Source organism: Delphinus delphis, chromosome 1 (assembly GCF_949987515.2).
Source record: "Delphinus delphis chromosome 1, mDelDel1.2, whole genome shotgun sequence".
In the NCBI taxonomy this organism is placed as follows: domain Eukaryota; kingdom Metazoa; phylum Chordata; class Mammalia; order Artiodactyla; family Delphinidae; genus Delphinus; species Delphinus delphis.
In genome coordinates, this window is record NC_082683.1 from 94,123,016 (window position 1) to 94,149,104 (window position 26,089).

General features: G+C 38.0%; 1 protein-coding gene across 1 annotated transcript in view; it reads right to left on the minus strand.

Moving 5' to 3' along the window:
- VAV3 (vav guanine nucleotide exchange factor 3) overlaps window positions 1–26,089 on the minus strand; it is a 395,580-nt gene that overhangs the window by 73,518 nt on the left and 295,973 nt on the right. Inside the window, exon 20 of the mRNA XM_060026411.1 lies at window positions 15,283–15,419. Coding sequence (XP_059882394.1) covers window positions 15,283–15,419 — 137 coding nt within the window. The remainder of the gene's footprint in view (window positions 1–15,282; window positions 15,420–26,089) is intronic.

A 26,089-nucleotide genomic window follows, 5' to 3' on the forward strand; every position in this document is an offset into this window, starting at 1 on the left:
CTAAATGTCTATATTAGAAAAAGAAAGTTCTCTAATCAGGAAGTAAATATTCTACCTTAGTAAACTAGAAAAAATAAGAGCAAATTAAACCCAAAATAATAAGAAGAAAGGAAGTAATAACCAGACTAGTTCTAGGTACTTTTGCTGTAACCTTTTTTGTTGCACACTTTTTTTTTTTTTTTTTTTTGTGGTACACGGGCCTCTCACTGTTGTGGCCTCTACCGTTGCAGAGCACAGGCTCCGGATGCGCAGGCTCAGCCGCCATGGCTCACAGGCCTAGCCGCTCCGCAGCATGTGGGATCTTCCCGGACCGGGGCAGGAATCCACGTCCCCTGCATCGGCAGGCGGACTGTCAACCACTGCGCCACCAGGGAAGCCCTTTTGCAAACATTTTTGTCACATTAACTAACTGGTCATAAAGCAACTTTGCAGCAAAAGATAAAACAACTGGTTGACAGGGTTTGGTTTGACAATTTGGTTTCAACTGGTTGAGATGTGTGAGCATTTCTTCCCATCAGCAATGTTATTGATGGCTTTATCCAGCTGACAGATGAAGCTGACTTGCCCCAAGAGTTGTTTCTTATTTTAAAACACACTGTGTTGGAGGAGAAAGAGGCTGAGGGCCTCAAAGGTGCAGAGTTGAACCCACATTTCCCCTAGAAATTGTACAGAGTTGAACCCACATTTCCCCTAGAAATTTGTAACATCTATCAAGACATGTGACAATATACCAAGAACAAACAACAGTGCAGAGGCTTTCACAACACAATACAAAGCTCAGGTACGAACATGCATCCTAGTGTTTGGAAACTGATACCCCTCTTAATGAAGGAAGAAATTTTAGTGAAAAAGAGAAAGTGTAATGCCAAACAAAGAGACAAATCAACAAACAAACAATATATATACATATAATACTATGAACAAAAGACTTGGGAGATAAGTGCTTAGGGACAACCCACAAAATAAAATCAGTTATTTGTGCAGTACTGTCATGAATCTACTACACATATTTTATTTTTCATTGTTTCATCTTTTATGGCAACATTTTTTATGGCAAGACTGCCTTATGGCCAATTAATTATGAGGCAAAAATGCTTGTGGCAAAGATGTCTATGGCAAAGATGCTTAAGGCGAAAATACTAGACATAAACCAGGCCAGAGCAGAAATCACTGAAATGGGAAACAGAAAAATAATAGAGGGAACCAGTGAAACCAAATGCTGGTTCTATGAAAAGAGCAACAAAATTTCATAAGTTACAGGCATACCTCATTTTTAGTGTACTTTATTGTGCTTTGCAGATACTGCATTTTTCACAAATTGAAAGTTTGTGGCAACCCTGTGTCAAACAATTCTATCAGTACCATCTTCCAATAGCATTTGCTCACTTCATGCCTCTGTGTCACATTTTGGTAATTCTCTCAATATTTCAAACTTTTTCATTATTATTTTATTTTTTATGGTGATCTGTGTCAGTGATCTTTGACGTTACTACTATGACTCACTGAAGGTTCAGATAATAGCATTTTTTAGCAATAAAGTATTTTAAAATTAAGGTGTGAACTTTTTAAAAGACATAACGCGAGGGTGTGGAGAAAAGGGAACACCCTTGCACTGCTGGTAGGAATGTGACTTGGTACAGCCACTATGGAGAACAGTATGGAGGTTCCTTAAAAAACTACAAATAGAACTACCATATGACCCAGTAATCCCACTACTGGGCATATACCCTGAGAAAACCATAATTCAAAAAGAGTCATGTACCAAAATGTTCATTGCAGCTGTATTTACAATAGCCCGGCGATGGAAACAACCTAAGTGTCCATCATCGGATGAATGGATAAAGAAGATGTGGCACATATATACAATGGAATATTACTCAGCCATAAAAAGAAACGAAATTGAGCTATTTGTAATGAGGTGGATAGACCTAGAGTCTGTCATACAAAGTGAAGTAAGTCAGAAAGAGAAAGACAAATACTGTATGCTAACACATATATATGGAATTTAAGAAAAAAGAAATGTCATGAAGAACCTAGGGGTAAGACAGGAATAAAGACACAGCCCTACTAGAGAATGGACTTGAGGATATGGGGAGGGGGAAGGGTAAGTTTTGACAAAGCGAGAGAGAGGCATGGACATATATACACTACCAAACGTAAAATAGATAGCTAGTGGGAAGCAGCCGCATAGCACAGGGAGATCAGCTCAGTGCTTTGTGATGACCTTGAGGGCTGGGATAGGGAGGGTGGGAGGGAGGGAGACGCAAGAGGGAAGAGATATGGGAACATATGTATATATATAACTGATTCACTTTGTTATAAAGCAGAAACTAACACAGCATTGTAAAGCAATTATACTGCAATGAAGATGTAAAAAAAAAAAAAAGACATAACGCTATTGCACACTTAACAGACTACAGTATAGTGTAAACATAACTTTTATACTCACTGGGAAATTAAAAAAATTGTGTGACTTGCTTTATTGAGGTGGTCTGGAACCAAACCTGCAATATCTCTGAGGTATGCCTGTAGTTAGATTGACCAGAAAAAAGAGAAGACGCAGATTTCCAATGTCAGAAATGAGAGAGATGACACCACAGATTCTACACACAAACTACCAAACTCACTCCAAAGGAAATGCATAACCTGGATAGCCATATATTTACTTAAGAAATTGAATTTGTAATTGAAAAAAATCTTATAAAGGAAACTCCAGGCCTCAATAGCTTCTTGGTAAATTTTACAAAACAATTCAGGAAGAAATAATAATGCTGATTCTTTCAGAAAATTTATGAGAATAGTTCCCAATTCATTCTTTGAGTATTAACTATTAACAAACCCAGACAAAGACATTACAAAAAAATAAAATAACAACAAAAAGGACAATATATCCTTACCAACTGGGGTTTATCTCAGAAAAGCAAGATTAGTTTACCATCTGAAAACCAATGTAATTCACAATATTAACAAATTAAAAAAGAAAAACTAATCATTTCAATTGATGCAGAAAGAACATGACAAAATCCAGCATGCATTTCTGATAAAGATTCCCAGCAAACCAGGACTAGAAGGGAAAGTCCTCAACTTGATAAAGGGCGTTTATGAAAAACTACAGATAACATAATATCTAATGGTAAAGGAGTTAATGCTTTCCCTCTAAGATCAAAAATAAAGCGAGGATGTACTCTCTTACTACCTCCATTCGCCATTTTACTGGAGGTCCTGGCCACTGTCACAAGCCATGAAAAAGACATCAAAGGCACCCAGATTGCAGAGGAAGAAGTAAAACTGTGTTTATACATTGACAACATAATTGTCTAAAAAAAAAATCTGCTTCAATCTATAGAAAAAAGCTACTAGAACTGTGTGAGTTCAACAAGGTTTCAGGATAAAAGGTCAATTTACAAAAATCAATTTATTTCTATATGCTAGCAATAAACAGCAGAAATTGAAATTTTACAACTACCATTTACAGTAGCATCAAAATGAAATATGAAATAATTATAGATAAATATAACAAAAGGTGTGCATGTCTTCTACTTTGACAATGACAAAACATTGCTGAGAATTTAAAGACCTAAATAAATGGAGACATGTATCATGGTCAGTAGTCAGAAGACTCAATATTGTTAAAATGTCAATTCTCCCATATTGATCTACAATTCAACACAATCCCAATCCCAATCCCAGCAAGCTTTTATTGACAAAATTGTCAAGATGTTCTAAAATTCATATGAAATGCAAAGCACCTAAAATAGCCAAAACATCTGTGGACAGAAAAAATGTGGAGAACTAACAATATCTGATTTTAAGACTTACTATTAGCTGCAATAATCAAAACAGCATCATATTGGTACAGATATGGAGAAAAAGATCAGAAAAACAGATGGTCCAGAAACAGACCTACACATATATGAAAAAACTTTTGTACAAATGTAAAGGCAATCCAGTGGAGAAATGATTTTCAACAAATGGTGCTGGAACACACTGAATCCATATGCAAAACAATAATTATTATTACCATATACAAAAATAGCTCAAAATGGATCATAAACCTAAATGTAAAACCTAAAACTACAAAGCTTCTAGAAGAAAACACAGGGAAATATCTTTGTTGCCTTGGGGAAGGCAAAGATTTCTTTGATACAGTGCTCATAGCTTCTCAAAAGAACAAATTAACAAATTGGACTATATCAAAAGTAAACACTTCTGCTCTATGCATAACATTATTAAGATAATAAAAAGCCAAGCCACAGGCTAGGAGAAAATATATGGAAATAATATAATTTATCAAGGACTTGTATTCAAAATATATAAGGGCCTCTCAAAATTGAATAATTAGAAAACAGATAACCCATTAAAAAATTTGACAGAAATATCTGAACAAGCACTACATCAGTGAAGTTATATGTATGGAAAATAAGCACAGAAAAAGATGCTCAATATCAGTAGTCATTAGGGAAATGTAAATCAAAACCACAATGAGATACCACTATATACCTGTTAGAACAGACAAATTTTAGAAGACTGACCATACCCAACACTGGTGAGGATATACTGCACCTAGAAGTGTAATATACAGCTGGTGGAACTGTAACTTGATAAAGTCACTTAGAAACACAGTTTGGTAGTCTCAAAAAATTAAACATATATCTACTTACGATCTTTCAGTATTTACCTAAGAGAAATGAAAACAAGTGTCCATACAAAGACTTACACTTAAATGTTCATAGCAGCTTTTTTTTTCCTTTGAGAAAGGAAATAAACTTTTTATTCAATTAATTAGTAAAATCCAAATTTTTTATTGTATAAGCTCATGTTTTAGCTTTTAATGTTTTATATCTGCAGCTTTATGTGTGGAGAAGTTTATTTAAACTTCAACTCATAATTATTTTCTGTATATTTCCCCATAATAATGCACATTTATGAATTTGACTTGCAGATGTCTATCTGTATAGTTTCTCTTTCAGAACAATAGACATGATATAACAACAACAATCACACATATAGCATTTACTTTGTGCCAGGCATTATCTAAAGTGATTTACATATATTAACCAAATTAATCTTCACAATAAGTTGTGATATATATATTAGCATTGGTGACATTTACATCTGAGGAACTGTTGGACAGAGAAGTTAAATAACTTGCTCAAATATATACAGCAGTTAGTAGTTGGTTAAGATGGATTTCAACCCGGACAATTGCTTCCAAACCCCATACGCTTAAATCCTGTCATATTCTCAATACACATGAAGTAGATTATGTTGATTTTGAAAACTTAAAAAGCAGGGATTGCCTTTTCTCACCACTACCCAAATATCCCATCTTGCTATTATTGCCTTTTATCTGTTTTAGCTTGTTTCCCCTACTCAAATGTCCTCTGCATTTTTACGTATAAAATCTCTACTAAACCAACAAGACCTAGACTGAATTATATGTTCCTTTTTAAATTTTTTAACATCTTTATTGGAGTATAATTGCTTAACAATGTTGTGTTAGATTCTGCTGTATAACAAAGTAAATCGGCTATACGTATACATATATCCCCATATCCCCTCCCTCTTGCGTTTCCCTCCCACCCTCCCTATCCCACCCTTCTAGGTGGTCACGAAGCCACGGAGCTGATCTCCCTGTGCTATGCGGCTGCTTCCCACTAGCTAGCTATTTTACATTTGGTAGTATATATAAGTCCATGCAACTCTCTCACTTTGTCCCACCTTACCCATCCCCCTCCCCGTGTCCTCAAATCCATTCTCTACATCTGCATCTTTATTCCTGTTCTGCCCCTACATTCTTCAGAACCTGTATTACTTTTTTAGATTCCACATATATGTGTCAGCATATGGTATTTGTTTTTCTCTTTCTGACTTACGTCACTTTGTATGACAGACTCTAGGTCCATCCACCTCACTACAAATAACTCAATTTCATTTCTTTTTATGGCCGAGTAATATTCCATTGTATATATGTGCCACATCTTCTTTATCCATTCATCTGTCGATGGACACTTAGGTTGCTTCCATGTCCTGGCTATTGTAAATAGAGCTGCAATGAACACTGCAATGACCTGTGGTACAGGTCTCTTTTTGAATTACGGTTTTCTCAGGGTATATGCCCAGTAGTGGGATTGCTGGGTCATACGGTAGTTCTAGTTTTAGTTTTTTAAAGAACCTCCATACAGTTCTCCATAGTGGCTGTATCACTTTACATTCCCACCAACAGTGCAAGAGGGTTCCCTTTTCTCCACACCCTCTCCAGCATTTACTGTTTGTAGATTTTTTGATGATGGCCATTCTGACTGGTGTGAGGTGATACTTCATTGTAGTTTTGATTTGCATTTCTCTAATGATTAGTGATGTTGAGCATCCTTTCATGTGTTTGTTGGCAATCTGTATATCTTCTTTGGAGAAATGTCTGTTTAGGTCTTCTGCCCATTTTTGGATTGGGCTGTTTGTTTGTTATTTTTTGGCATGGAGCTGCATGAGCTGCTTGTATATTTTGGAGATTAATCCTTTGTCAGTTGCTTCATTTGCAAATCTTTTCTCCCATTCTGAGGGTTGTCTTTTCATCTTGTTTATGGTTTCCTTTGCTGTGCAAAAGCTTTGAAGTTTCATTAGGTCCCATTTGTTTACTTTTGTTTTTATTTACATTTCTCTAGGAGATGGGTCAAAAAGGATCTTGCTGTGATTTATGTCACAGAGTGTTCTGCCTGTGTTTTCCTCTAAGAGTTTTATAGTGTCTGGCCTTACATTTTGGTCTTTAATCCATTTAGAGTTTATTTTGGTGTATGCTGTTAGGGATTGTTCTAATTTCATACTTTTAAATGTACCTGTCCAGTATTCTCAGCACCACTTATTGAAGAGGCTGTCTTTTCTCCATTGTATATTCTTGCCTCCTTTATCAAACATAAGGTGACCATATGTGTGTGGGTTTACCTCTGGGCTTTCTGTCCTGTTCCACTGATCTATATTGCTGTTTTTGTGCCAGTCTTGATTATTGTAGGTCTGTAGTAGAGTCCGAAGTTAGGTAGCCTCATTCCTCCAGCTCTGTTTTTCTTTCTCAAGATTGCTTTGGCTATTTGGGGTCTTCTGTGTTTCCATACAGATTGTGAAATTTTTTAGTCCTGTGAAAAATGCCATAGGCAGTTTGAGAGGGATTGCACTGAATCTGTAGATTGCTTTGGGTAGTAGAGTCATTTTCACAATGTTGATTCTTCCAATCCAAGAACATTGTTTATCTCTCCATCTGTTTGTATCATCTTTAATTTCTTTCATCAGTGTCTTATAGTTTTCTGCATATAGGTCTTTTGTCTCCTTAGGTAGGTTTATTCCTAGGTATTTTATTCTTTTTGTTGCAATGGTAAATGGGAGAGTTTCCTTAATTTCTCTTTCAGATTTTTCATCATTAGTGTATGAGAATGCAAGATATTTCTGTGCATTAATTTTGTATCCTGCTACTTTACCAGATTCATTGATTAGCTCTAGTAGTTTTCTGGTAGCATCTTTAGGATTCTCTATGTATAGTATCATGTCATCTGCAAACAATAACAGTTTTACTTTTTCTTTTCTGAATTTTATTCCTTTTATTTCTTTTTCTTCTCTGAATGCTGTGGGTAAAACTTTCAAAACTATGTTTAATAAGAGTGGTGAGAGTGGGCAGTCTCGTCTTGTTCCTGATCCTATTGGAAACCGTTTCAGTTTTTCACCATTGAGAACGATGTTGGCTGTGGGTTTGTCATATATGGTCTATACAAAGTTGAGGTCAGTTCCCTCTATGCCTACTTTCTGGAGGGTTTTTGTCATAAATGGGTGTTGAATTTTGTTGAAAGCTTTCTCTGCATCTATTGAGATGATCATATGGTTTTTCTCCTTCAATCTGTTAATATGGTGTATCACATTGATTGATTTGCACATATTGAAGAATCCTTGCATTCCTTGGCTAAACCCCACTTGATCATGGTGTATGATCCTTTTAATGTGCTGTTGGATTCTGTTTGCTAGTATTTTGTTGAGGATTTTTGCATCTATGTTCATCAGTGATATTGGCCTGTAGTTTCCTTTTTTTGTGACATCTTTGTCTGGTTTTGGTATCAGGGTGATTGATGGTGGCCTCATAGAATGAGTGTGGGAGTGTTCCTCCCTCTGGTATATTTTGGAAGAGTTTGAGAAGGATAGGTGTTAGCTCTTTTCTAAATCTTTGATAGAATTCACCTGTGAAGCCATCTGCTCCTGGGCTTTTGTTTGTTGGAAGATTTTTAATAACAGTTTCAATATCAGTGCTTGTGACTGGTCTGTTTATATTATCTATTTCTTCCTGGTTCATTCTCAGACGGTTGTGTTTTTCTAAGAATTTGTCCATTTCTTCCAGGTTGTCCATTTTATTGGCATATAGTCGCTTGTAGTCATCTTTCATGATCGTTTGTATTTCTGCTGCATCAGTTGTTACTTCTCCTTTTTCATTTCTAATTCTGTTGATTTGAGTCTTCTCCCTTTTTTTCTTGATGAGTCTCGCTAATGGTTTATCAGTTTTGTTTATCTTCTCAAAGAACCAGTTTTTAGTTTTATTGATCTTTGTTGTAGTTTCCTTCATTTCTTTTTCATTTATTTCTGATCTGATCTTTATGATTTCTTTCCTTCTGCTAACTTTGGCACTTTTTTTTTCTTCTTTCTCTAATTGCTTTGGGTGTAAGTTTAAATTGTTTATTTGAGATTTTTCTTGTTTCTTGAGGTAGGACTCTATTGCTATACATTTCCCTGTTAGAACTGCTTTGGCTGCATCCCATAGGTTTTGGGTCATCGTGTTTTCATTGTCTTTGTTTCTAGGTATTTTTTGATTTCCTCTTTGGTTTCTTCAGTGATCTCTTGGTTATTTAGTAGTGTATTGTTTAGCCTCCACGTGCTTGTATTTTTTACAGTTTTTTTTTCCTGTAATTGATATCTAGTCTCATAGCATTGTGGTTGGAAAAGATACTTGATACCATTTCAATTTTCTTAAATTTACCAAGGCTTGATTTGTGACCCAAGATATGATCTATCCTGCAGAATGTTCCATGAGCACTTGAGAAGAAAGTGTATTCTGTTGTTTTTGGATGGAATGTCCTATAAATATCAATTAAGTCCATGTTGTTTAATGTATCATTTAAAGCTTGTGTTTCCTTATTTATTTTCATTTTGGATGACCTGTCCACTGGTGAAAGTGGGGTGTTAAACTTCCCTACTATGTTTGTGTTACTGTTGAATTCCCCTTTTATGGCTGTTAGCATTTGCCTTATGTACTGAGGTGCTCCTATGTTGGGGCGTAAATATTTACAATTGTTATATCTTCTTCTTGGATCGATCCCTTGATCATTATGTTGTGTCCTTCTTGGTCTCTTGTAATAGTCTTTATTTTAAAGTCTATTTTGTCTGATATGGGAATTGCTACTCCAGCTTTCTTTTGATTTCCATTTGCATGGAATATCTTTTTCCATCCCCTCACTTTCATTCTGTATGTGTCCCTTGGTCTGAAGTGGGTGTGTTGTAGACAGCATATATATGGGTCTTGTTTTTGTATCCATTCGTCAAGTCTGTATATTTTTCTTGGAGCATTTAATCCATTTACATTTAAGGTATTTATCGATATGTATGTTCCTATTACCATTTTCTTAATTGTTTTGGGTTTGTTTTCTTAGGTCTAGAGAAGTTCCTAGAAGTTCCTTTAGTATTTTTTGCCTAGAGAAGTTCCATTAGTATTTGTTGTAAAGCTGGTTTGGTGGTACTGAATTCTCTTAGCTTTTGCTTGTCTGTAAAGTTTTTAATTTCTCTGTTGAATGTGAATGAGATCCTTGCTGGGTAGAGTAATCTTGGTTGTAGGTTTGTCCCTTTCATCATTTTAAATATGTCCTGTCACTCCCTTCTGGCTTGCAGAGTTTCTGCTGAAAGATGAGCTATTAACCTTATGGGGATTCCCTTGTATATTATTTTTCCCTTTCTGCTTTTAATATTTTTTCTTTGTATTTAGTTTTTGATAGTTTGATTAATGTGTCTTGGTGTGTTTCTCTTTGGATTTATTGTGTATGGAACCCTCTGTGCTTCCTGGACTTGACTGACTATTTCCTTTCCCATATTAGGGAAAGTTTCAACTATAAACTCTTTAAATATTTTCTCAGTCCCTTTCTTTTTCTCTTCTTCTTCTGGGACCCCTATAATTCGAATGTTGGTGCGTTTAATGTTGTCCCAGAGGTCTCTGAGACTGTCCTCAATTCTTTTCATTCTTTTTTCTTTATTCTGCTCTGCAGTAGTTATTTCCACTATTTTATCTTCCAGGTCACTTATCCGTTGTTCTGCCTCAGTTTTTCTGCTATTGATTCCTTCTAGAGAATTTTTAATTTCATTTATTGTGTTGTTCATCATTGCTTGTTTGCTCTATATTTCTTCTAGGTCCTTGTTAAACGTTTCTTGTATTTTCTCCATTCTGTTTCCAAGATTTTGGATCATCTTTACTATCAGTACTGTGAATTCTTTTTCAGGTAGATTGCCTGTTTCCTCTTCATTTGTTTGGTCTGGTGGGATTTTACCTTGCTCCTTCTTCTGCTGTGTGTTTCTCTGTCTTCTCATTTTGCTTAACTTACTGTTTTGGGGGTCTCCTTTTCACAGGCTGCAGGTTCGTAGTTCCTGTTGTTTTTGGTGTCTGCCCACAGTGGGTAAGGTAGCTTCAGTGGGTTGTGTAGGCTTCCTGGTGGAGGGGACTTGTGCCCATGTTCTGGTGGATGAGGCTTGATCTTGTCTTTCTGGTGGGCAGGACCACGTCCAGTGGTGGGTTTTGTGGTGTCTGTGAACTTATTATGATTTTAGGCAGCCTCTCTGTTAATGGATGGAGTTGTGTTCCTGTCTTGTCAGTTGTTTGGCATGAGGTGTCCAGCACTAGAGCTTGCTGGTCATTGAGTGGAGCTTGGTCTTAGTGTTGAGACGGAGATCTCTGGGATAGCTCTCACTGATTGATGTTATGTGAGGCCAGGAGGTTTCTGGTGGACCAATGTCCTGAACTCGGCTCTCCCACCTCAGGGGCTCAGGCCTGACACCTGGCCAGAGCACCAAGATTCTGTCAGCCACACGGCTCAGAAGAAAACAGAGAGAAAAAAGAAAGAAAGAAAAATAATAATAAAATAAAATAGTTATTAAAATAAAAAAAAATATTAAAATGAGAAAATAAAAAAAGTAATAAATAAAAAAAGAAGAGAGCAATCAAACCAATAAACGAATCCTTCAATGATAACAGGAGCTAAAAACTATAGTAAGATAAACATAAAAATCAGAAACTAGTCAGTCGCATACAGCAAACCCCAAGTCTACAGTTGCTCCCAAAGTCCACCACCTCAATTTTGGGATGATTCATTGTCTATTCAGGTATCCCACAGATGCAGGGTACATCAAGTTGATTGTGGAGATTTAATCCGCTGCTCCTGAGGCTGCTGGGAGTAATTTCCCTTTCTCTTCTTTGTTCACACAGCTACTGGGGTTCAGCTTTGGTTTTGGCCCCACTGCTGTGTGTAGGTCGTCCTCTGGTGTCTGTTCTTCGCCCAGACAGGACGGGGTTTAAGGAGCAGCTGATTAGGGGGCTCTGGCTCACTCAGGCTGTGGGGGAGGAGTACAGAATGCGGGGCAAGCCTGCAGTGGCAGAGGCCAGCATGACGTTGCAACTGACTGAGATGTGGCATGTGTTCTCCTGGGGAAGTTGTCCCTGGATCACGGGACCCTGGCAGTGGTGGGCTGCGCAGGCTCCCAGGAGGGGAGGTGTGGATAGTGACCTGTGCTCGCACACAGCCTTCTTGGTGGCGGCAGCAGCAGCCTTAGCATCTCATGCCCGTCTCTGGGGTCCGCGCTGATAGCCGCAGCTTGCGCCTGTCTCTGGAGCTCCTTTACGCAGTGCTCTGAATCCCCTCTCCGTGCGTACCCCAAAACAATTGTCTCTTGCCTGTTAGGCAGCTCCAGACTTCTTCCCAGACTCCCTCCCAGCTAGCTGTGGTGCACTAGCCCCCGTCAGGCTGTGTTCGTGCAGTCAACCCCAGTCCTCTCCCTGGGATCTGACCTCCAAAGCCCGAGCCTCAGCTCCCAGCCCCGTCCCGTCCCGGTGGGTGAGCAGACAAGCCTCTCGGGCTGGTGAGTGTCGGTTGGCACCAATCCTCTGTGCAGGAATCTCTCTGCTTTGCCCTCTGCACCCCTGTTGCTGCACTCTCCTCCAAGGTTCTGAAGCTTCAACCCCCGCCCCGCCACCCGCTGTCTCTGCCAGTGAAGAGGCTTCCTAGTGTGTGGAAACTTTACTCCTTCACAGCTCCCTCCCCAAGGTGCAGGTCCCATCCCTATTCTTTTATCTCTGTTTTTTCTTTTGCCCTACCCAGGTATGTGTGGAGTTTCTTGCCTTTTGGGAAGTCTGAGGTCTTCTGCCAGCATTCATTAGGTGTTCTGTAGGAGTTGTTCCACATGTAGATGTATTTTTGATGTATTTGCGGGGAGGAAGGTGATCTCCACGTCTTACTCCTCCGCTATCTTGAAGGTCCTCCCCATAGTGGATTATTTGTTACAGCCCCAAACAGTAATAACCTGAAAGCCTCTCAATAGGCTACTGGATAAACTGTGCTAAACCCATACCTGGAATAATAATCAGCAATAAAAAGAAAGAACTTCTTTCACTTAGCATTATGTCGCCCAAGTTCTTCCATGTTTTTGCAAATGGGAGGATTTCCTTCTTTTCAAAGTCTGCATAGTATTCCATTATGTTATATACCACATTTTCTTAATTTACTCATTCATCCACTGATGGATATTTAGGTTGCTTCCAAGTCTTTCCTGTACTTATATGAGGAATCTAAAATAGTCAAACTCAGAGAAGCAGAGAGTAGAACAGGGGTGGCCAAAGAATGGGGGAAGGGGGAAATGGGGATGAAGTAGTCAAGGGTACAAGTTTCAGTTATGCAAGACGGATAACTCCTAGAATTCTACTGTATGGCACAGAGTTTATAGTTAGTAATACTGTACTATATACTTTCCTAATAGGGTAGATCTTAATGTTGAATGTTATTAATCACAAAATATAAAATAAAAAATAAAGAGGACAGGAGGAAACTTTTAGAAGTGATGGGTATGCTTATGGCATAAATTATGGAGATAGTTTCTCCAAACTCATCAAGCTGTATGCATTAAGTATGTACTTTTGTACATACTTTTTTTTGTATGTTAATTTTTGTATGTTAATCATACCTCAATAAAGCAGTTTAAAAAAATGATAGAACTATTGTTACACAAAGTAACATGTTTTAATCTCAAGATAGTTACATTAAGTGAAAGAAGCCATATGAAAAAGAATACATACTATATGATGTACTATATAAAATTCTGAAAAATGCAAATTCATAGTGTGAAAGCAGAACCACAGTTGGCTGGGGGTTGGGGAAGGGCAAGAAGCAGAGGCAGGAGGGAGATTACAAAGCGGCACACAAAAACTCTGGGGGCTGATTTTATCATCTTGACTAACAGTGCTTTTACTTATATATACATTTGACAAAACTTATCAAATTCAACTGCACTTTAAGTATGTGTACCTGATTATATATCTCAAAGTAGTTGTTATTTTTTTTTTAAGTGGCATTAGTAATCCAAGTAGGAGTAGTTTCTGCAGGAGACTGCATTACGAATAGGACATAAGGAGGCAGAGACTGAATACAGACTACTCTCTCAAGAAGTTCAGCTAGGGAACGGGAGAGGGAGAAGATGAGAGGGAGTGAGGGAGCAGGAGACTGACCTAACTAGACAACACGTTGAGTTATATGTGGTTTTTTTGTTTGTTTGTTTTTACATCTTTATTGGAGTATAATTGCTTTACAATGGTGTGTTAGTTTCTGCTTTATAGCAAAGTGAATCAGTTATACATATACACATGTTCCCATTATCTCTTCCCTCTTGCATCTCCCTCCCACCTTCCCTATCCCAGCCCTCTAGGTGGTCACAAAGCACTGAGCTGATCTCCCTGTGCTATGTGGCTGCTTCCCACTAGGTATCTACCTTACGTTTCGTATATGTATTTTAAGATAGGAGGAACTTGAGCATATTTATAAGCTATAGAAAAGGAGCCAGTGGAGAGAATGAAATTGAAAATGTAGGGGTCAAGAGCCAACTGATGAAATGTGGGATGGAGAACTCCAAGCAAAAGGTAAGCCTTGAGTAAGAGGACTCTTATGCGTACACAAGGTTTGTCTTGTGGTTGGGCTGGGAGATGCAGGAGTGGATGGAAGAGTTAGTAGAATTGAAGTCTGTCATTCTCTCTCTTCCTTTTTTGGGAAGAATGAAGTATGAGAAGAGTAGGATACTTAAGAAGGATGGTGGAGCTCTGGAAAAGCCACTGGCTACAGAAACTGAAATGTGGTTGGAGCTAAATGTCCAACTTAGGGGCATTCTTTTATAACAAGAGGGCAGACAATAAGATAGTTTTGTACAAACAAAATAGCTATCATTTACATATGTGCTCAATGGATTATTATCTAACAGTCCTTTTCTGGTCTCTTCACCCCTAGAAAATGTCACTCATGTGCTAAGCTTTCTGTTGATCCCACCCTTTTCTTCCTCAACACACAACACTTTTAACACTCTTTCTTTAAGATGTTGGGAAGTATTTCTAACATATACATGAAAATACAGAATAATTTAATGAACAGCAATGTTCTACCATCAAGCTGTATCAAATCTTATCACTATACCATATTTACCTCAGTTAACAAAACCCTTGAACCAAAGCAGGCTAACTGGATGAGAGAGATTTCATCACCAGCAAACATCAATATACTCACTTACTTTTCACGTTTTATTTATTTCATAAATAATGCCCACGGTATCTGTAATAGCTTCAGGTATTACTGTGGGTAGGCACAAATGAAATATAGCCAGAAATGGCCACTGGCAAGCTAGTAAGGTAGTTCCTCTGAAGTGAAGTGCTAATATGTGAAAGCCATGTGAATTAGATGATACCCAAGGTCCTACTTTTGGAAAAAATGCTCTGTCAAAGTATGAATTCTTAATATAAATGGTAATTCTGATTCATAGCACAGATAGTATTTTCTTTAGTGTTCTAACACTCATTGCCACTTTAGCGTGAGTAAATTTGAGGGTGGTTAATAAAAAATATTTTTCCTCACATCATGTAAAATTTCTGAAGCTTGAAAGCATACAATCATTTTCTAAAGATAGCTTTATTCTCCAAGTGGTAATAAATCATCCGTTAAATCTAAAAAACTGTAATGTGGACAGTACCTGCCAAAACAGACTGTGTGCATCTCCTCTCAGAAGTTCAACTGTATCTCCTGCCTGGATGTGTAACGGGGGTCCTTCATGAAGAGCAGGGGCTGGCATTCCAGTATAGTTCCTAATGGCCTGCATCTTTGGTAAACCTGAAAATAAGCAACACAACACTTAGAATTGAGAAAATTATAAAGTGTGAAGTCCAAATGCACTTTTAAAAAAACCAAAGCTATTATTAACATTAAAGAGGTATTTTTTTTTTTTTTTTTTTTTTTTTTTTGCGGTACACAGGCCTCTCACTGTTGTGGCCTCTCCCATTGCAGAGCACAGGCTCCGGACGCGCAGGCTCAGCGGCCATGGCTCTCGGGACCAGCCGCTCAGCGGCATGTGGGATCTTCCCAGACCGGGGCACGAACCTGTGTCCCCTGCATCGGCAGGCGGACTCTTAACCACTGCGCCACCAGGGAAGCCCAACATTAAAGAGTTTTAAGAGCACCAAGTCCAAGGAAACATTTGAGGTAATCACAAATGGAATGCTTTTCAACTTTCTCATTATCGGAGATGGTTATGGAATAAGATACACATTTATCCCCTGATTCCTTACATTCTTTTCGTCTCCCTCACCATCAATCTCTTTTTAGTTGAAAAAATATTTCTTTCAGCTGATGCCTGCTTCATAAAATACACGTCACGTACAGTTTAATGGAAAAGAATCATTTTTTTCATCCTCTCTATCCTTTCTGCCTATTATTTTCCTCTTGGGCATTGGCTGATTTCATCACTAAGGAGGCTCACCCTTTCTGTGTATGTATCGCATTGCCCAGTATAAGGCTCATATCTTAAGGTTATCTTTGCAATTCAAAAGCAAAAAGGTGATGGATGTGCCACTGCAATACTTAAGACATTTATATGGAGAAATTCTTCAGGCTCAAATTTAGGCTTGCAAAAGAGACCCAATAATGAGAACTTGTCTAAGCCAACAGCATCAACAAGACTTGAAATACAGATGCAGGCCTTTTTGTTGTATTTCTTGGAATGGGCAATGAATGCCTCAGTTCAGTATTTCATTTTCGTGAACGGCAGCTCCAACTGCACCCAGGCCTGGCTGCGTCAGCGCTGCTCACAAATGGATCACCTCAGTCACCTTTTCATCTGGAGGTGAAAAACTGCTCCTGCCTACGAGACAGATCGCTCATAAACATGGTATCTGTTACACACTGAGGCACTTAAGTCATCGCTTATTACACTTCAAGACTTTTTATTCTAGTGACTGAACACAGTGAAGCTATAATTGGCTGGAAATGTTGCACTAAATAGAGGAGGATGAATGACAGTCATTCAGTTCTAGGTGTCCAAGTTACCTCGAAAGGACCTCGATATCTAAATGAAATGCTCCAGCAAACAGTTTAATAAAGTCCTCAAAATCTGTTTTCCAATAACCATGCCAGGAGGGGAGAAAACAAGGTGGCTAGAAACTAAACAGAACTGAAAAGTTTTAGCCAACACTTTCTCATCAACCCAGTCAACCTGAAGGCAGAAGGGCTGAAAAGCCATGTGCCCTTCACCCCAGTTTAATGGCTGTTAACGGCCAAGACATGTTATGAGCTGCCACATCTCCCCTTTCTTCAGTTCTTATGCCACAGAACCGCAGAGGGATGACTTTGATCCCATATCTCTCATGGAGTATTTCCCCACCAGATGGTATAAGGTGGTGGCGCCCTTACCCAAACAGCAGACTTTATCGTCTTTTCCAAAACAACACTCGAAGAGAACTCTTCTCAGACAAGTGTTTATCAGATTCAATCTTAACACACTGTAAATTCCTGGAGCATAGAAAGAGCTTATTTTACAGTTTTTATTAAGATACTGTTGTTAATATAAAATGGAACCTAAATATCCCATGCACACCAAAATGCATTTAGAAGTTCAATATATGGAAGAGGATGCCGTCTGAAGCAGAATTTTTTCAAAGGAGCATGGTTTGCATGATAGTTATCCCATGTTGAGGAGCCAGAATTGCAGTTAGCCTCAGTTTTCCTGAGCACTGCTAGAGCAAGGAAAGCATTTTGTTCAGAAGGATCCCTTGATAATTTTGTTTTTACGTCAATTTTTAGATAAAGGCTGAAGGCAAGAAAGAAGAGTTTTTAAACCTGAAAGAGCTGACGTGACCTTAAATACTGGGATGAGGTGAGTAGTGGGAAGGGGCATGGCCTTCGCTGCAATTGTCTCTGTAGACAAGGCCCACAGGGACAAAAAGAAGCAGTGCCACGTGACAAAAGGTGGAAACAGTAGTTCTCTTATTGCTGATATGTCCAAGTTATTTTCAAGAAGAAATGATTGAAAATGCATAGAGTATTTAAGAAGAAAAATTAAGTTTGATGACATTTCACCAGCCAAATATAGATTAGGGATTAAAATACAGAATGCCCAGGCTACATACAAAGGCTATGAAGTGTCAGGTATAGAACAATCCTGCCTCATTTATCTTTTTTACTGGACTAGAATGCCCATAACACATGACCTACTAAAGTCATGATATTTAAAGCTGAAAGTAGTACATATATTAATATACTTTGGTCAAGGAATGAGACCCAAGTACTAGTCTTACGATTTACTTTGGACTAAGCAACCTTCAGAATGATGGACTTGGTTTTCATAGTCTTATTTATTCCTGATTTTTTTCATTGACTCTATCTTTTCTGCTATTACTTTCTTCTTGGTTATGAGCTTCTTTTGGAAAGTTGATTGAGTAGCACACTAGCATAGTGTGTGTTGCTGATCTCATTCCTAAAACAAAAATTGTGTGACCTCGCCAAGAATTATGGCTGAGCCCAGGTTATAGTCAAAAGGACATTGCTACTGGCCTGAATTCAGCCATACGTGATTTGCAAACTACAATGTTTATTTGACCCATATGCTTTTTTGTGGGATGAGTTATGGACCTATAATATAATGGAATTTATATCTCTTAGTCATTTGTTAGGATCATCTTTGGCTATTTATTTCTGATTGGTCAGCACGTCTCATTTCAGGATGACCTGTCAGGGCTACAGGGCTATCTACGGAGATCGAAAGATAAAAGGAATGAAACAAGGGCACAGGGACAGGATGAATTCTGACACTCTGCCCCTTGCTTCTGACACCTGCATATAGTAGAAGTTCTACAGTACTGGTGGGATGAATGGTTGCTTTCTAAAAGGCCCCTTTATATTACTTCCTTTTATTAAAAAAAAAAAAGACACGGTGACATTGCTAAGAATATGAATATAATCACATTAACTGAGAGATAAAAATGCAATTAAAATAAGAAAAGAGGGAGTGGGTTAAACTTCATGTCAGCACTCAGCCATCAGTATAATTGTTGACACAATCTACTGCCACAGCAGGCATTCACACCTCATAAATGAGATCAAGAAGGGAGAAGAAATTAGATTTACAGATGTTCATATTTCAAATAGCCATTTAGTGTTGATTTAATGTAGGTTTTCTTCTCCCCTTATAAAATATCTGACAGGTTTTAACCTCTGTTTAAAAATGTCCAGGACAGAACATTCACTACACGTTCCTATGACAACTCAGTCATTGTTGCATATAGTTTATTAACAAGCTCTATCTGAAACTTATTCAAAACTCTAACTTCTCTCCGTTGACCTGCCTCCTTCCATCTGGAATTATGCTGAAGAAGGCAATTCTCCTTTTTATAGATTAGCCTTTCAAAATTTGTTCAGGCTTAAAATTCCTAGTTCCTCATTTAAAAAAAATAATCTTATTTTCCTTTGGTTATCCATACTTCAAGGGATTCTGAGATGCAAAACAGTATAAAGCTACAAAAGCAGAACTGTAGTTTCCCTCATTGATACTGAGCAATCAGCAATAAATAGCTAAAAGTTATTCTAAAAACTGATTAAAATATGTAAATTCCATTACATTATAAACTCATAACTCATCCCAGAAAGCTGCTTTTTTCTTCTTGGTTAAACATGGACCCAATAGTTGGTTGTTTAGTTTCTTTCTGCTCCAGAACTGAATTTATAATGGATATATTGGTATAATTACAAGACTGCTCTTCAAAATCTGAAAAGTTATACTGCAACTACCTTCAGATATTAAATGCAAAATAATCATATGTAATGCCAACATGTACAGGTAAGCAACTGTGGAAGTTCCCAAAACTTTATATAATCAAGAATCCTTATCTAAGGGAATATAGTTAAAATGGCTGAGACAAAATTAGATCTCCTGCCAAATGTTTAGTCATTTCAGCTTGTTTTATTCCCTTCAACAAATGCTTTGATGTACAGCCAACTATATCCTTAATGCATAACTTGTGGACAATTGTGCCCTTTAACTTTTGTTCACACTAGCAATTATGCTTAGTCTTGGCGTCAGACAAGGTCCCCAAGTCATCCTTATGCACGAAGAATTAACAAACAGAAGGATCAACAATATTAAAATGACGGTTATACTCCAGTAATAGTCACGGGGTTCTCGTTAAATAAAACCGAAGCCAATGTAATTATGTGGAACACTAGGGTTTTCTAAAACAATACAGAAGTGTTTTTAAAAAGGGGATCTGAAGCAAGATTTCCTTTCACATCTGAATTCAATACCACTAAGAGTGATATATGCCAAGAAATGATTTAAAATATACTTTTTAAAAAGGAGTTAATTCTAGGTAGAGTTCTATTGGAAAGTTGCTAGATATAAACTATTTCACTGATAATTTTCACATAAACCCTCAATGAACTTAGCCTACTGTATCTGTATCAGCCACTGTGGCTTCTGAGAAGAGTGACCGTCATAATAGAGATTAGTATCTATTCACGAGGCTGATATCACTGCCCTAATGCAATGGGTTTCCCTGGGGCAATAACTTAGAGCAGAGTGCTGTGTACTAGATAAATGAGCTGTCAGTAATGGTACTGGCCTTTCACCTCTGAGGCCTAATTTAAAATCTAAACACAGCCGCATTAAAAAAGAATTAGTTTTGCAAGATGTCAGAGGATGTGGTTAGTTTATCCTGGGAAACTGATCATAAGCATAACATATTCATTCATTCCTTAAATGTCTGAAGCACTCCCTAAGTCCTGGGCATGGTGGTCTGAGAACAGAGCAAGGCCAGGCTTCCTGCCCTCAAAGAGCCTGTAGTGCACTGAGTAGACAGGTGAACTAAAGACAGTAATACAGTTGGGCATGGGCTCTTGTCCAGGGGGACCTTTTTCCAAATATGCCTATTAAGAAAAATTTCAGGGGATTGTTTTTGTAAGTCTTCAGTAGGACCCTGAAATAATGTATTTTATCTTTTCTGTAAGTCTCCTAGGTGTGGTTTCCAAATCCTAGACAGGTATGGGAATCACATTCTCATGGGGACAGGAGCAGATCCCATGACCAACATCCACCACTTCCAAACTTGCATTTGAGAAAACTGTGCTGCCTGGCACATCTCAGCTCTTCCTGACACAAGTTTACAATCTAACCAGCAGGTCTGATGATCAGGCTGAGTCGACTGAACTGCTGGCAAGTGAGGCGGCCCAGGATGCTGGGCCTCCCCTGCCCATCACATCTTCCAGGGCTCTTCCCCGCGAAGCCGCGCACCTTCGTTCACTTACTGATCTTCACGGAGGAGCACGTGGAGCCTTATAATGGAAACCATCTGTTACAACAGAAGCAGACAAGTTGGTGGAAAACAAACTGGTCTAAAGAACTAATTGTTCACAAAGGGAACACTCAATGATTTTGAAGATTTTCACCCAGAGGATCCTACTTTAATTTTATAAACAATGATGAGTCAAGTGAAGGAAACAGCACTGTCACTGCTCACATAAAAACAAGCATCAGACAGAGATACTTCCCTCCAACTTTATAAACACTGCCTAGTCACTCTTTGGCACTATCTATTGGAGTATTAGTGAACCAAGGGTGAAAGATATAATAATTCCTTTTGGAAATTGTTTCTATTTATTAAAAAGATTTTAAAGGCTACCAATTATAAAAGAACTATACAATTTCATGTGTCTCTTTAAAATCCATGCAAATTTAACATTCTGTTCTGTTGAATAAGTGACAAAAAAATGTTTCCCTAAAATCTTAAATAAAATCAAAGCTCTAAAAGCTTGTGCCGTTTGTCAGACCCCTAGAAAACCACCACTCCTAGGGGTGGGAGGAGAGCCATCTGAGGAGTGCAGCCTGAGCTATCTCAGGATCTTCTTTAAAGACAGAAAGAGGACACAGTTACACAAGTTCAAGGTAAGAGCTCTGTCACCTAGTCCAACCACCTATGTTTCTACCTTATAAAACTCTTAGACTTGCCTCCTAGTTCAGTCCTCCCGGGTACAGGCCAGTCATTCTCTGCAACCTGCAGGGTACAAGGTTGTGGCAGAGAGGGGTCTCCTGATATCAACTGATACGTGTTTGGGGATCATCTGAATCCCTGCTGGGTATGCAGTGTTATCCTGAGGAGCAGGAAAAGAGGAGGAAGAACTCTCCTTCCAGTGGGGAAAGATTGGGAGCTCCCAAGATTTACTAAATTCTAGGAGGAGAATAATAACTCTCACTGGTGTATTCTAAAGACAGAGGCTTGAGCGCCTCAACTTCAAAAAAAAAATTATTCTTGACAAGCTATGGAACTCTCAGTGACTGACACGTCCCCATGCAGCTCTGTGGATCTGTGAACAAGTGGCCACATGAAGTTCTTTCTACAGTAAATTAGTATCACTTAAACCACATCATTCTGCTGTTCTGACCACACCCGAGTGGATCAGGGATGGTGATTAATCCCAAGGTTGCAATGAATATGCTGACCATGTGAGACACGAGTGGCTGAAAAGGAGCATTGAAGGGAGACTGCCCAAAGGGCGGCCCTCAGAATGAGGGCCCTCAGAATGAGAATGAGAAACAAGACAGTCCAATTTGCTCTCACAACATGAAAGCAGCAGGCAGATACAGGTCAACAGGGAACAATGGTTTCTGACCTTAGAGAAGAAGAGATGACTGGGATTACTAGTTTCCAGAACTGTTGGTCCTGAGAGATTCTTATATAAGCCTGCTGTACCTTTCCCCTTCATGGAAAGTACTGAGATATGGAGTGACTATTGAGAAGATTTCCTGGGCTGTTTTCTTACCCTCTGAGCAGAAACCCGCGTCTCCCAAACCACTCAGCACGTTTCTTTCTTGCAACCAAAATAAACCTTTAATAATCCAGTCTTAAAGGCTATCTAAGGAATAAGATAAAGTAAAAGTAAAAATGATTAAGGGAACTCTGCAATAACCTAGTTTCCATTCTTTGTTCTATGAGTTCATTCATTTATTCAACAAATATTTACAGATTATTCATCATGTGCAGGTACTGGCCTAGCCACTGGGACTGCAGCTGTAAATAAGAATGAGTTAATAAAACTCACATTTTAGTGGAGAAGACAAACATAAAAACAAATGAACAAATACAATAATACCAGATTGAAGTTATATATAGAAGAGTTTAGAGAAAGGTACTGGATTAGAGAGTGACGAGGGTGTATGTTTGAGTGGTGAGGACACGTTTCTTTAGAAAGTGATCAGGTGAAGTTTAAGACCTGAGGAGAAAGCAGTGATCATTTGGGGCACAGCTGGGGCTTGGGAGGTGGAAGGTGGTAATTAAACAGGCAAGTGAGACAATAAACATGAAGACTCAGACTGCAATGACCTTGAAGTACTTGAGGGACAGAAACATGGCCAGTGACATCGCATGAAAGCAACTGATAAATTTTAAATATACGCAGTCTTGAGAGTCTGGCCCATTTCATCAGTTCTTTCATACATGCATCCTGTTGAATTATTTGAAATTTATTAAACAGGTCAAGTTCTCATTAACATGCTGCCCCTTCTTCCTGGCATATACTTGCTGTTGTCTGTACACCCAGGTTACAACGCACCCAAGGAGGGGGGGAATCTAACTCACTCCTCTCATTTTTTTAAAACTCAAATACGACTTCTGCTAAAAAAGCCTGAAACATATGCTCCCTTAGACGTTCATGCTTCCTGCTTCAATACCACTTACCACACCAAAATTACTTATCTAGCTAGTATCAAATGTAAATACTAGACCATAAGCATCTTCCTATGTACAGTCTTTGTAGAATTTATATATTAGACTGTGACCACCTTGGTGACAAAGATTGTGTTCTTTGTCTTGATGAATTCTTTTGGAAGAAAGAAGGAAAAAGGTAGCTATCCTCTCCCAATAGCCACCCTTCCAAATACACACACACACACACACACACACACACACACACACACACACACACACACACTGAATTACACCCAAATCAGCTCTCTAGTCAACCATTTCTTCCCATTTTTACTTCCTCCCATATTCAAAACTTATGTTTCAAATTGGCCTTTCCTCATCCACTCTTATAATCCTTGACTGTCCTGCACAATGCCACCTGAATGACTTTTTAGAATGTAAATTATGACCTCTCTCGCCTGAGATGGTCTGCATTCTGCCTATGGAATGTATATCTCTCTAAATAACTTGCTTTCATGTAAATATATATATTTAAATAAATATAAATATATTAAAAATATATATATTATAAAATAGCATTCTCTTATGTAAAACCCTTCCCACTGCACTCAGAATTAAATCTGACCTTCTGGCCACAGCCCATAAAACCATATACTTTTAGGCCCCTGATAACTCTCCAATCTCATCTTGTTCCAATCTCACACTTGCTCACTGTTTTCCATCCTACTGAGCTTTTTATACTTGTTTAAACACGCTGAGCAAGTGGGTCCAGCCAAGACAGTCTACGTTATGAACCCTGACTTGTAATTCTATACTTACTCATTTACTTGTTACCTGCCTCCTCTCTTTTCATTTTCTATATATTTGTACTGCCTGTTTGTATGATAAACATTTATTATTTTCATAATCAAATTTGGTTTTTATTAAACAAACTGCAACTTCATCTTTAGTTTTGACTTGCTTTTGAACTGTATTTATTTGTGCTTTTATCTATAACTATCAGTATGCTACCTGTAACTGAAATTTTGCAGGAAATAAAATTATTTTTAAGGTACAAAATTGCTAATATATTTCATAAAAGCCCTTAATAATGACTCTCTTAATAATTTATAGTCATCCTGAATATCTTTAAATTAGGTGACTTGCCTAATTTATGGAAAAATACTTTTTTATTCCTATACAATCAATTGCTGATCAGCATAAAAATAACACAAGTTCTAACATAAAAAGTGGCATATACTTTCTCGAACAGTCTGCCCTAGCTTCTTCCTTCTACTCCCAGGCTCTTCTCTATTATTCTCTTTTCTCTTGACCTCCCTACTTCCTGCGATCCCTTGCTTGAGTAGCAGAGAGCATATTCAGTTGCATGCCTAAAACATTCAGATGTGCACAGACAGGGTTTATTGATTTGTAAGTTCAAATGAAGAGCATGGGCAGTTGGTATTCCTGACTGCAAGTTTCAGAGAAAGCAAATGACTCTGGACAATCATTTTGATGTGCTGATTATCTTTTTAAGAGGTCAGGGAACCCTTAGGTCAGAGACCAACGATCAACGTATCTACATAAAAATGCACAAAAACTGAACAGTCTCTTTACCCTTCTTATGAACATTCTTCTATAATAAACTTCAGAAATAGGAAAAAGGAAAATTAGAAGAGCCATCTCCTCTTTCTAAAATGGCACAACACTGAAATTATTGACTTGGAAGAACTTCCAATCTGCTAAGTCTTTATAAACTGTTATGAGCCCATTTTCAAACTCTGAGAATCCACAGTCATCACATTATCTGACAGGGAGCTCTGAGGTTTAGTTTCTCCCCCGTTGTTTACCTTGATTTTTTTTAAATCCTCTTTAATCTTCTCCTGAAATAAAAAGTAATTCAGTTCAGATAGAACCATTTAGTTACAATCTTATGAATTCAGATGTGAACTGACTGAGTATAAATTTACCTGTTTGAAATCAAGTGAATGTATAACTATTACTCAAAGCCAGCAATGTTTCATAGGAGCAGACTAGATACTATCTTCATTTCAATGTGGTAAAACTGTCTTTGTTCACATTCCCTTTGCCTGGGGCTACCGATCAACAACCACCATGTCTACATAAGAATGTACGTAAAATGAAAACATTGTCCCCTTCTCGGGAAATGAAAACATTGTCCCCTTCTCGGGAACATTCCTTCTTAACACTATCTATAAAAAGGAGAGGGAAAGATAACAGAAACCACACTGTTGTGTATTGAGTACTGTTGTATATTGAGTTGTGTATTCTTTTGAAATAACGCTGTTCTAGCAAAGGAAACACTGCACGCTAGCATGGAATGTGATTTGATCAAAGACGCTTCTTAGGATAATTTAGTCAAACATTTTTATTTACATATAAAACAACTCAAGTCCAGTTGCTTATAGCCAGCTAAAAGCAAAAACTGGTGTTCTTTCCAACAACAATCTGTCACCCAGTGAGGGTGACTAGAAAAAACAAGGGAAGATTATGGAAAGATCATATATGATTGTTTCAGATTTAGGTATTTAATGAATAAATCACTACCTTTCCCCAAGAAAGGGAAAAGAATCAGATTCAAAATGTTCCAATGGGAATGAGTTTTTATATGCAACAGAAGACCCTTCAAACTATTATAGGAAGTTCAGAGATTGCATTTCAAAATCTCTATAGGCCAGAGGTTATCATACTCAGAGTATATATTCCGTCTCCTTCCTATAAACTGACTAGGAATACTAAAAAGTTAAGGTATTAGCCTATAAGCTTTTGTCCTCTATAGTTTTTCAATTGAAAATATTTCAAATATATGTAGAA